The sequence below is a fragment of the Vipera berus genome (genome assembly GCF_964194415.1).
Source record: "Vipera berus genome assembly, chromosome: 1".
NCBI lineage: Eukaryota > Metazoa > Chordata > Lepidosauria > Squamata > Viperidae > Vipera > Vipera berus.
Genome location: NC_138202.1, coordinates 350,785,132 through 350,797,557, shown reverse-complemented (window position 1 = coordinate 350,797,557; position 12,426 = coordinate 350,785,132). Strand labels below are relative to the sequence as shown.

Sequence of the window (12,426 nt, the reverse complement as noted above, 5' to 3'; positions counted from 1 at the left end):
TGAATGCGCTTTTAAGATACTCACAAAGATTGAGCAAAAACTGCATCTCTTTTAAGACAGGTTGGTCCTCGTTTCCAGCCAGCTGGCCTCAAAGGGAAGAAGGCTTCTATTTTCTGAAGAGGTTTGATGACTCCCATCTCATGAATGCCTTGTCACTTTGACAGGGTAACAGTGTTGTCACATTGGTTTGCTGGTGTGGCCACTTGCCAAGTTGCAGCAAGTTCACTTCCCATCCTGTGATTCTTGCGGGAATGCCAGGCCTTCTTTATTGGTGTTGAAACCTTTGCACTGGACTTCTCTTTTTCTCCGTCGGCGAAGCTTTCTCCAACATGCTGTCCTCAGATGCCTTAGACTTCTGCTCTGAACAGCCGTGCTGAAAAGCATCAACATTCATTACACTAGCAATCTTCCCTCATGAGAGAATCCTTTCACTTTTGCCATACTCATGGACGAGCAGTTCAGAGGAGAGGAGTTGTTTTCCTTCTCTGAAAACTCTCATTTCATCTGCAGATCTAGAAAAGAAAATGTCATGTCTGTTTCCCTTCCCTGGAAGGAAGAGATGATGTGAACTCTTTAAAGAGATTGGGAATCTTCTTCGTCTCTCCTGCCTCTCTTAGGTTTATGTTTCAGAATAAAGGCTGTTTTAAAGCTAGTGAAGAACTGAACTATATCTTTGGGGCAGAAAGGGCTTATTATAAAGCCGAATTCTACTTTTTTATCTATTTCCCCAGTATTCAGCATAATGAATAATTCCATGCCTTTATTTGTGCGGCAGACTGTACTACATTTCTACATTCACATCAGCCGTAGGCTTTGCACAAAGTGTTACATATTGGTAGAAGTCTTGCACAAACATCCCTTTTCAGAGCTTTAGTCTTTTGCCAGTAGCATTTTTTTGGAGACCACCAAAGACCAGATCCTACAACTTGATTTTTCCATGAGTATCTTTAAGCTGTGGCTGCTTACATTTCAACAACTAACATGTTTTTTTTAAATCCCATTTATATCCCGCCCTTCTCCGAAGACTCAGGGCGGCTTACAATCTAAGAAGCACAAATCAATGTGCTTAGCAATAGCCTTCATTCTATGTATATGCCTGCTTATTAGGGCTTTCGCCACCCCACCCCCCAAGCGGCATTTTTACAAAGTCAGCTTATTGCCCCCAACAATCTGGGTCCTCATGGTAGATGATCTGCCAGGCGATTATAAAGTTCTCTTAACAGCCAGTTTTCCCTGGACTCCACATAGTGTCTCCAGTGATAATCATGATGGGATTTCTCAAATACAGCATGAATACGTGATTGCAAGAATGAGCAGGAAGTAACGTAGTTAAGAGGTAGAGCATATATTTTGTATGCAGGAGGCAGCAAAGTTAATTCCTGTTATGCCAATCCTCATCTTTTTAAAAGAGAAGGGCATAACAATATACAGGTGGTCCTCAACTGTGCTGCCCAGAGGGACTGAACAGAACACTGGTACCAGACACCGGGGTGGCATCTTCCCCTAAAAAACCCACCCACCCATCAAAACATCCCATGCCTATTACCATCTGAATGTACTGACCTGCCCTAAGCCTTCCAGTGCATTCCTTTCCTTCCACCAAATCCAGCCTCTGGGGGTCTCCTGGCTAGGGATCCCTCCATCCATTCATATATCTCAGCTACCCTCCTACCAGTTCAACTGAGCCGCTGCTTTGCTTTCGCTCTCGCTCTTAGCACCATCAAGATCCCTAGGCCACTGACCCAACTCCCATCCAACTGCCACTAAGTTAAAGGGAAAGTTTTCCCCTGTCCAGTTGTGACCGACTCTAGAGGGTGGTGCTGATCTCTGTTGCTTAGCCCAGGGGTGGCCGGTGTCGCCCGAGGTCATTCCTGTGGCCATGCGATCAGCATGCACAGAGTGCTGTTCTTTTCCCACCGAAGTGGTACCTATTTATCTACTCGCAGTGGCATGCTTTCAAACTGCTAGGTGGGCAAGAGCTGGGCAAGTAACGGGAGCTCACTCCGTTGCCCAGCATTCAGGTCTTGAATCCAGGCTATCAGCTTTCCAGTCCATAAGCTCATCCTCTTTAAACACTGAGCCATCACACCCTCTAAGTTAGCAGTATTTAAATATAAAAAGGTTTTCTAAGTGATGATAGGCCTATGTGTGCTTCAGAAATAATTTCAGTAGAGCGCTTTGGCCTTCTCATGAATTCAGCAGTTCTCTGCTAATCATTAATGTCAACTCATGCAGTTACTCTTAAAACGGATCCAATTTTTTTTTCCAGGCTTGCATGGAAACCTGTGAAAAGGCAGACTGCTTTAATGACACGTGTGTGTGTGTGTGTGTGTGTGTGCGTGCATGCCCGCGTGCGTGCTGTAGTTTTGCTGGTGATTTGTGCTGTAGGGGCCAGGGACCGAAAGAATACTGTTGTCAACTTCATTTCTGAAAATGGCAACAAAGGTTTTGGCTTTTTAATAGTTAAAGGTAAAGGTTCCCCTGCACATGCGTGCTAGTCGTTTCCAACTCTAGGGGCCGAAGAGCCAGCGCTTGTCCGAGGACGTCTCCGTGGTCATGTGGCCGGCATGGCTAGATGCCAGAGGCGCACGGAACGCTGTTACCTTCCCACCATAGCGGTCCCTATTTTTCTACTTGCATTTTTACGTGCTTTCGAACTGCTAGGTTGGCAGAAGCTGGGACGAGTAACAGGCGCTCACTCTGTTACGCGGCACTCGGGATTCGACCCGCCAAACTGCTGACCTTCTGATCGACAAGCTCAGCGTCCTAACTCACTGAGCCACCGCGTCCCTCTTTTTTAATAGTTGGTTCTATCTAAAACAGGTTTGGGGCAGGCAGGGATAGCTTCTTATTGAAATACATTAGACTATGGCAAAATAATACATTTTGTTCTGCTCTGAAATACAGCTGCTATTCTGATGGGTTTATCAGATTTAAATTGGGGGAGAGGGGGAGGAACTAGGACTGAGAAACCCAGTTCACACCGTTCCTAAAATGCATGTCTTCCTTTCAAGCTTTCTCTCCGTTAGAAAAAACACTGTAAAAATTCTAGCAGCGTCACCAAATCGCATTTCCATATCAATTGCCCAGCACCTGCAGGTAGAAAAAGAGGCTGCTTTATTTCTTCTCTCACTGTTCAGTCCCCTTTTGGAATAGCAACAGGAGAATCCATTTCTGTCATACCTGCTTCTCCCTCTGTATCTGCCAGGTACCTCAGCTGATCTGGATTTGCCTGAACAGCAGTTGACCACAACTGGAAGCAAGGGGGTAGTTTGGTGAAGCAGGCCAGAGGGAGTGTAGCACGTGCAGCAAAGCCGAGCCAGTTTTGACAGATAGCTAAGCCCGACTGTCTTTCTCCAGCCTTGTTAAGGAGAGAGAGGTTGGTGGAGAGAGCCTTGCCAGCTTTCTCATTGACTTTGGTGGAAGGAAATGGCAACAACGCTCGGAGTCATGTACTGGTGAGAGGGACAGCAAATAAAACATTATCAGTGCCGTATCCTGTAAATAGGGTTAGTGCTGTTTGCTGGTATGTAAATAAATAAATACACTCGTGCCATGTAAAAAATACTGCAGTTACAACAATGCTGACTTTTTCAAGTGAACACTGCCTCCTAATGGTTTCACTTGTCAAACGTGAAAATTAGAAAAAATTTATCACAGAGTTTGTATTCTCCCCCCCTCTCTCTCTATATATATGTGTGTGTGTGTGTGTGTGTGTACACACACATATATATATATATATATATATACACACATATACATACATACAAACTAAAATCTATATGCAACAATCATTTGTATTTTTTGTATTTTTCTGTATTCAGTCCAAAAGAATATCCGCTAAGGATGCCTTAGCTCATCCATATCTCGACGAAGGGCGTTTACGATATCACACCTGTATGTGCAAATGTTGTTTTTCAACTTCTACTGGAAGAGTTTACACCAGTGATTTTGAACCCATCACAAATCCTAAATTTGATGATACTTTTGAAAAGAACCTCAGTTCTGTCCGGCAGGTTAAAGGTCAGTATTTTAAACTAGGAAATACCATCCTTTGCATTATTTACCAAAAATTTACACTTGGGAGATATATATATATATTATATATACACACACACACACATTTCTATCATTATACATATTTATACATATTTTTTTGCTTAATACACTTGTATCTCATCAAGTCAGGAAAAGGGTAGCACATCCATTCTTCAGTATTTGCATGGAAAGAATATTTTAGATGGGAAATTTGAGATAGTTATGAAATGATTTTTTCCCCATAATTCTTCAATCACAGAAGATTGCGAATAGTTTATATTTTAGATTAGTCTCTTTCAGCCCAACCAACCATACCAGGTTGTTGCTGTGGAGAAAATAGGACACAGCACTAGGTATGTCACAATGAATTCTGCAAAACAAAGCAGGTTGTGAATCTAATAAATAAATATGCAAAACAAAACTTTTGTTTTTTGTTAAACATAGGACAATTATCATTTGTACACATGTGGTATGAGAGGAAAGAAAGTAGGAAGCCAGTTTGTGCAATCCTTGTGGAAAATTCAACCTGAAGTGAATTAAACTTTTTGCATTTTATTACAATAAATTGTTCCACTGGAGGAATTAGTACATGTTAGAATGTGAACAATTTTATTGCAAATTTATAGCAGATGTATTTCCTAAATGCACAGTATATATGTTGGTATTAATTTGTTTACAGCATTTTTATGCCGTACTCCACAATGAATCCCCAGTGATTTACAAAAGGCTAAATATAAATCTATAAAAATGTGTCCTCGCCACAAATCACTAGTAAACAATATCCTGTTTTGTACAATTTGCATTGGAAAGCATGAATTTGGATTTTGTTTTGTTTTTCTCCTCCTTTTTTTCCCAGAAATAATCCATCAGTTCATTTTGGAACAGCAGAAAGGAAATAGAGTACCTTTATGCATCAATCCACAATCTGCTGCTTTTAAGAGCTTTATTAGGTAACTGTATGTAATCACTTCTGATATTCATTTTATTTCCTTAATGGTGAAATATTTTTTAAAAATCCTCTTTGAATTAAGGACCCTTCCAGTAACATTACCTGCATGCCTGATTTGTTAAGAATGCTTTAACATTTTGAACGATAGATTTTTGTGGGATCCTTGGTGCTCTCTGAGCTTGATTGTTCTCTTGCAGATGTTTCATTACCAAACCAGATAACATCATCAATGTTAGACCACAGGTTCTGATGATGTTACCTAGTTTGTTTTCTTGCAGATGTTTCATTACCAGTCAAGCACAGAGAGCGCTAAGGACTCACAATCCTGAGTTGCAAATGTTCTCTTGTACTGCTAGTTTTTAAGTTAACCAAAAGCAGTTAATATGCGGCACGAAAAGAATTAAAAACAGTTAGGTTGCTGCCTTGGAATTTTTTGTCTGTCTGTAATCTCCTTTGGATGAATAAAGAAGTAAGAATTCTCCATTGTAGCTATTTCGTCCCATGGAACCAGCAATCACTTAGCAGATCACAACCTGGTATTCAAGCCATTATCCTCCTGTCTAGTTGTGGGAGGAAGAGCATTCAAGCTTCTGCAGCATTGGTGTTGAATAGTGCAATGTATATGGTAATTTGATGTGAGCAAAGGGAAAACACTCATCCCCTTAAAGTTTAGAGTCGAAATTTAAACTTAGGCAAAAATCAACATAGGAAAGTAAAGTAACAATACAGTTTGTTTAATTTAGATGGCTTATAATAAATTACACGTAAGAGAAGTGTACTCTAAAGTACTCTATCCCGTCAGCAGTTGGTCCTTTCACAATAGCTGAGGACACTGGGCATAGTCCTAATTATAATATTTAGTATTAATTGTTGTTGAGCTCTAAGCGCAAAGCTTCACAAAACCAATGGGAGAAGAATTATTTAAATAACCGAGAACCAAAGTGGTTCAATTTAGAATCTTTAAATCAGAGTTCTCTCCTGAGGGGGAAGCAAAAGAATGTAGGCAGAGACATGAGGGAGTTTTCCTAAGATAGAACATATGGAAAGATACTGAAGAAAATAACATAAAATGGATGACGTTACGTGCCCTAAACCACAAAAATTGAGGACAAACTGAGTTTTGATTAGAGACAAGAGGACTGAACTGTGATTAAAAAGGTGCTGGTACTTACCTTTAAAGCCCTACATGGCTTAGGCCCGGGATACTTGCAGGACCGTCTGCTACCGGGGACGACTTCCCATCGCCCAGTGCGCTCACACGGAGAAGGCCTCCTCAGGGTGCCGTCGGCCAGACAATGTCGGCTGGCGACCCCCAGGGGGAGGGCCTTCTCTGTGGGAGCACCAGCCCTTTGGAACCAGCTTCCCCTTGAGCTTCGGATGGCCCCGGACCTCCGGTCCTTTCGCCGCGACCTCAAAATTTTTCTCTTCCATCAGGCTGACCTGGATTGAAGATGGGTTTTTAAATATGTTTTAATTTTTAACTGTAGTTAATTTATTTTGGGGCTGTTATTTAATTCTTTTTTAATTTTTGTATTGTTGTTTTTATTGTTGTAAGCCGCCCAGAGTCCTTCGGGAGATAGGGCGGCATATAAGTCCCAAAAATAAATAATAAATAAATAAATAATAAAAAGACCTGGGAGAAACTAGTCATGATCTTGGCAGGAGATGACGAAGCCATGAATTTAGTGTTGTTTTTTTTAAAAAATTATTTACTATTTATTCAGTTTCTATAGTTGCATCTCAACTAAGTGACTCTGGGCGACTTATAATTCTAAAAGTATAAAACCATTAAAACTATTAAAAACAATAAAAGAATAAAACATCCAACCAAAAAAAAACCCCATACAGCAGCCAAGATAGTTAACCAACCAACAAACGGGCACCTTAACACGTTCCAAAACCCCAGGCTCAGATACATAGCCAAGTTTTTAAAGCTTTACAAAAAAAGCCTACAGGGTTAGAGCTATTCTAATCTCAGAGGGGAGAGGATTCTACAAAGCAGGGGCTACAGCAGAGAAGGGTTTTTTTGCCAGTCAGCCCTCTTTGGCTAACAGGATCAGCAGTGTGCCCAGTCTGTTGAATCCAACTGGACAGGTAGAGACACTTTGAAAAAGACAGTCCTTCAGGTAATCCAGTTAGGGCTTTAAAGGTGAAAACCAGGACTTTGAATTTCACCCAGGAGCATACTAGTAGCCAATGCAGCTCCTATAGAAGTGGTGTTACTTGTGCCATGTATCCAGCATCATTTACTGCCCGCACGGTTTCCAAATGCTGTTCAAGGGAAGCCTCATGTAGAACGCATTGCAGTAATCTAAAATATTGCTGCACGTTGCAGTAATCTTAGGAGGAAAAGTGGGAGGAGCCTTAACTTTGCCCCAAGATGCCTTATTCTCCCCAAAGCTTCTGCTTTCACTCCCCTGTGGTCAAAGCCGAAAAGTATCTTTCTTTCGCAAGCTAGAAATTCTAATCCTCTTGGGTTGGAAGAGCTTCCGGTTTTATGGTGATTTTTTTTAAATTGGATTTATGATTAAATGTGTGTTTGTGAGTTCTTAGCATTCTCTGTGCCCCACCAGCCTCTTGAGAGGGAAAGTTGATCTTCTCTGTTTATTGCTTTTCAGTTCCACTGTTGCTCAGCCATCTGAGATGCCACCATCTCCACTGGTCTGGGAATGAAAGTGGAAGATACAGTATACTACTGAAGACATAATGTAGCTTTCCACTGGATTCTGGGATTTGCAATTCTGGAGATTTAATCATGCTTGTACTGTAATTTTACTAATGAAGTTTTAAATTAACAACCACTATCCTTGTATGTTATACAAATAAGAGTTAGTAAAATGTTAACTAGGCTTTTAAATCCTGTCAAAGGTGGGGTTGTGCTTTTAGAAAAAAAAGTATATATTTTATCCAGGGTTGCACCTTTTTTTAAAAAAAAAATTTATGAATTGTAGTGCAGCTGTGAATCTTGCTTGGCTCGGAACAAAAAGAAGAAGATTGAACCAGGTTTTTTTTTCTTCAGTTTTAAAAGTGAAATTGTATAAAAGGACAAGCTATTTTGATATTGAGCCATTCCTGAAGAATTGGGACCTTTGCTTGAAAAACAAAACAGGGAATACAAAGCTTAATCATGACCAATCATAAAGCCTCATCAGAGGGCAGTGTCCAAGCGTGAGTGGGCAACGTCACCTGGTGGTCGCATCCATCTCCATAGCTTCTCACTAGCAAAGTGGTGATGCCTGTGTGCTGTTTTTCCAGTCTGATTTTGTGAGTAGAGAGAATGAGTTTTGACTAGAAGAGAAAAGTGTCTTTTCCTTTAAACCCCTCCCGAGTTATAAATAAATATATATAAATATATATATTTAATCTATTTTTATTAGAAGCTTTTTCTGCTCTTTTTCTTACATGAACCATCCCTTTCCCTTCCCTTCCCTCTGCCCCAGCACGCATTCCATTTTGGGGCTATTTAAAAAAAATAAATCTTGATATCCATTGCCATGGAGAGAAAGAGAGAGAGAGAGAGAGAGAGAAAGAGAGTGCGCATGACAAAGTAGTTTACACATTTTTAGATCTGTGAAACTTGGTGATTTCTTTTTTAAAAAATCCTGCACTGGACAGTTGGATGAAAAAGAAATGAAAAAAATAGTGGGGGAAAGCACATAGGGAATTATGTTAATTGTATTTGTGTCATTAGGCAAAGCTGTGGAAGTCTTAAAATGTCACAGTAGTAAATAACTTTTATTACTTTTTGGCTAATTCCTCTTTGTGTGTGTTCTGTTCAAACACTGAATTATTCTGTGCATATGTATATATATATATGAACACAAATTGAAGGCCTCTACCTCCTGGAAGTATACAACATGGCTTGTTTACCTCCACCTGATTTTTTTTTTTAGTCCAGTGTGTGGAGACTTGAAACTTGAATGTCCCTTCCAACTTTTGTATTTAAAAAAGGCAAGAAAAATTGAAGACTGTTTTTCCAACTGTACAAAGAAATAACAAATGGTCTTGAATTTTTGAATGTTGGTCTGGGATATTAAAAAATTAAGAGAAACCTTGGTGTTTGTCATGGACAATTAACTGTTAAAGTTATTGTAAGTTATCTGTATTTAGCAGAGTATTTTCAGGAAGGGTGATCTGAGTTGGAACTGGATTCTATTAGTTTATGTTTTTGGAAGTTTTAACTTCAATGAAGTAGTCATTTTGCTGGGGGAAAGAAGACAAATTTTGAATTTCTCAAACAAAGATGCTGAAATATCTTTGTTTTTTTGTGTGGCTCCTGAGAATTTAAAGCAGACAAAACCAACTGCAACATGTCAATGAACTTGAATGAGAATTGTGTTTTTAACGTAAAAAGAGCCCATGAAGACACTGGTATGAAAGGTAAAATCTCAGAGGTTGGTCTGTTAAATGTGGCACACTTGCGGGTCACTTTGTACAATGTAGATTTTGAAGTACAGTGGTGAAAACATTAAATGTGACATTTGAAACAAATAAGCAAACAAACTTCCATGACTATGTTCTTCTTGTTGTTGTTTTTCTGTCCTTCTACTGATTTGGGGCATGTGTGACTTTCTTGCTGATTCAACTCAATAATGGGATTTGGACTTCCAGAGATTTGTTACATAAAGCTGCATTTAAAGAAGGCCATTGAGGGGTCACAGAGAGCTGGTTGAAAAACTGGAACTTCTGATTACTTACATTATGACTGACATTCCAGGGTTGGCAACTAAATGTAACTGCAGGAGTGAGGCTAAGGTTGGGTTTTCCATATTAATTGGGGTGAGAATTCTAGAACTTTCTTCACTCGTGGGCAGTAGGTTCTTGCCTCAAGGGCCGGACGTCACACTTTTGAGAGGGATTCAGACAAAGCAGAAGACATAGAAATAAACATGAATGATGAAGGAACAGGAAGCTAAATTCAAAGAGAAAATAAAGGAACTGGGGTGTTTAGCCCTGAATAAATTTTCCTCTTCATGGCCCTCTCATTTGTAAAGAGGCAAAAGTTTAGCCAATAAATATACTTATTTTAACTAAGAGAGGAAGTGCTGAATTCTTGCCACTGTACCCAAAATAATAGTTTCAAAACTTTTTCCAAGTAATTTTTATTAAAATACATAAGCTTATCCTTCTGATTTTTGGCTACCATAGAGCAACAGTTTACATCTTTATTTATTTAGCAAACTAATCTTTTGCTGTCTTCAAAAATTTTTGTGCAATAATCATACAAAACAATAGTAGTTCCTTAAAACTTTTATAACAGTCCTGTAAAATTAATGGCTTAGAGCAGGCATGTCAAACTCGCAACGTCACGTGACGTATTGGAACTTTTTCCCATTGCCGAAAATGGGATGGGCGCGGTTTCTCCGTGACGCTCCGGCCCGTGGGCCAGCAGTTTGACACCCCTGGCTTAGAGTATTTTTCCTATAAAGGTCTTGAGTCTCAAAATGAAGAGAAAAGAAGATTATGTTGGCTTATATTTTATCTTTTCATTGCAGCAGCTCATTGCTGCACTGTTGAGATTTTGGCTGAACCTCAGAGATGGGTGATATTCACACTTTTTCAGCTGCATGTGATATTTCCTTGCTAACATATTGTCAACACTTTGCTGGAGATAAGCTACAGAGATATATTTGTACCATATTAGAGGTAATACTGCAGTAGTACATTGGCATTTCCCTTTGCTACACTGGAGGCAAGTGGCATGTTAAATAATGAGGACAATTATGAAATGTAGAGCCAGTAACCTTTCATCAATTGATAAACTATTAACGTAGCAACATGTAGAATGCTAATACTGGCTTGTAAGGCTAAAGACCTCAATTGGACCCAAAATTTCTGTTACTAAGCAAGACACCCCATTTTACTATCTTCCTTGCCACAGTTGTTAAGTGAATCACTGCAGTTGTTAAGTTAGTAACATACTTGTTAAGAGAATCTGGCTTTCCCATTGACTGCATGTCAGAAGATCAGAATCACGTGACCCCAGGACACTGCAACCGTCATAATTTAAACAAAACTACAATATTCTAAAATAATGCAGCCTCAGAGTTTAACAGAAGCACTAGAACTCTGATCATAACCTTCCTGATGTGGCTGTCCCAACTGCTTAATTGTTGACTTTGCACATTTTAAAAAGCGGATGAAAATCTTATTTTTCTGATTGCACTTTCGTATAGACTGAATCTTGCCAATTTGATACTCCTCCAACAGCATGGCCACAGCTCACTTGGCACACTATATTCCATGTGGTTTGAATTCCAGAATCCAGAATGTTCTAGACTTTTCCAAAGCATCCTCTACGAAAGAACAAAACAGTAGTGTATTGAGACCCAATTAAGCCTCTTGCACCAGGAAGATTCATTCAACTGATGGCTAGAATGTAAACATCATCATCTAAGCCAGGGGTCTTCAAACTTGAACATTTTATGACTTGTGGACTTTGACTCCCAGAATTCCTCAGCCAGGTGTGCCTGGCTGAGGAATTCTGGGCCTTGAAGTCCACAAGTCAAAAGGGCCAAGTTTGAAGACTCCTGATCTAAGCCCAGTGTTTCCCAGTTTTGGCGAGTTTAAGAAATGTGGACTTTAACTCCCAGAATTCTGCAGCCAGCATGCTGAAGAGATGAAGTCCATATCTCTTAAACTTGCCAAGGTTGACCCTTGGCTCAAATAGACATTTGCTAGGGTTGAGAAACACTGTCCAACCTTCTGGAATCTACAACTAGCTTTGAGGAGCAAGTCAATTTCTGACATCCCAAACTCGCCAAACCACATTTTTTTTAACCTACACCGGAGTGTCAGAACTTTGGCAATTTTAAGATCTGTGGCGCCCCAAGTCTGCCAGTTGAAGTCCACAAGGTCTTAAAAGTTGCCAAGATTGGACCACCCGGATCTACGCGATTGCATGGACCCAACCTATGCAGGTTATTTAAGAGTACTTTTGATTAAGCAAGGCACGATTAAATTTCGGCCAAGCATAACTGCAGACCCACCCAATGTTGCTTAGATGTCCTTCCATCCCTCGAGGCTTCGCTATTTTCCTGATTTCTGCTTGGGAACCGTCTTAACAATAATAATAATAATAAGTTGGAAGGGACCTTGGAGGTCATCTAGTCCAACCCCCTGCTCAGGCAGGAAACCTTATACCATTTCAGTCTTGGATTAAGAGAGACCGCGAGGCTTTCCTCCCACCCACCCCCCGCTCCGGCAGCCGCCCCATCTAATCTTGGCTGATCTCTAAAAGCAAAACTCGGCGGAACGTGGGAAATTGTCCAGTTGGATCCAGGGGCGAAATCAGGTGGCGAAGACTTTCCTACCGGCCCGAAGGACAACCTGGAAAAGTGGGCGTAGCCAGCTGGGCCAGAGGCCACACCCCCTCCAAGGAGAGCCAATGGGTGCAGAGGAAAGCGATCGTTCGTTCCCGGCGCTTGCCAGCTCGACTT

The 12,426-nt window shown here is 40.5% G+C and overlaps 1 protein-coding gene across 2 annotated transcripts in view; it reads left to right on the top strand.

The window, feature by feature from the left end:
* NLK (nemo like kinase) overlaps positions 1 to 9,484 on the top strand; it is a 138,653-nt gene extending 129,169 nt beyond the window's left edge. Inside the window, exons 9-11 of one of the 2 annotated variants that reach the window (XM_081346589.1) lie at positions 3,825 to 4,023; positions 4,895 to 4,988; positions 7,606 to 9,484. In XM_081346589.1, coding sequence (XP_081202715.1) covers positions 3,825 to 4,023; positions 4,895 to 4,988; positions 7,606 to 7,660 — 348 coding nt within the window. In that variant the 3' untranslated portion in view covers positions 7,661 to 9,484. Of the gene's footprint in view, positions 1 to 3,824; positions 4,024 to 4,894; positions 4,995 to 7,605 lie in introns of both variants that reach the window. The other variant, XM_081346590.1, reaches the window with a different exon arrangement.
* Positions 9,485 to 12,426: the final 2,942 nt, after the last annotated feature.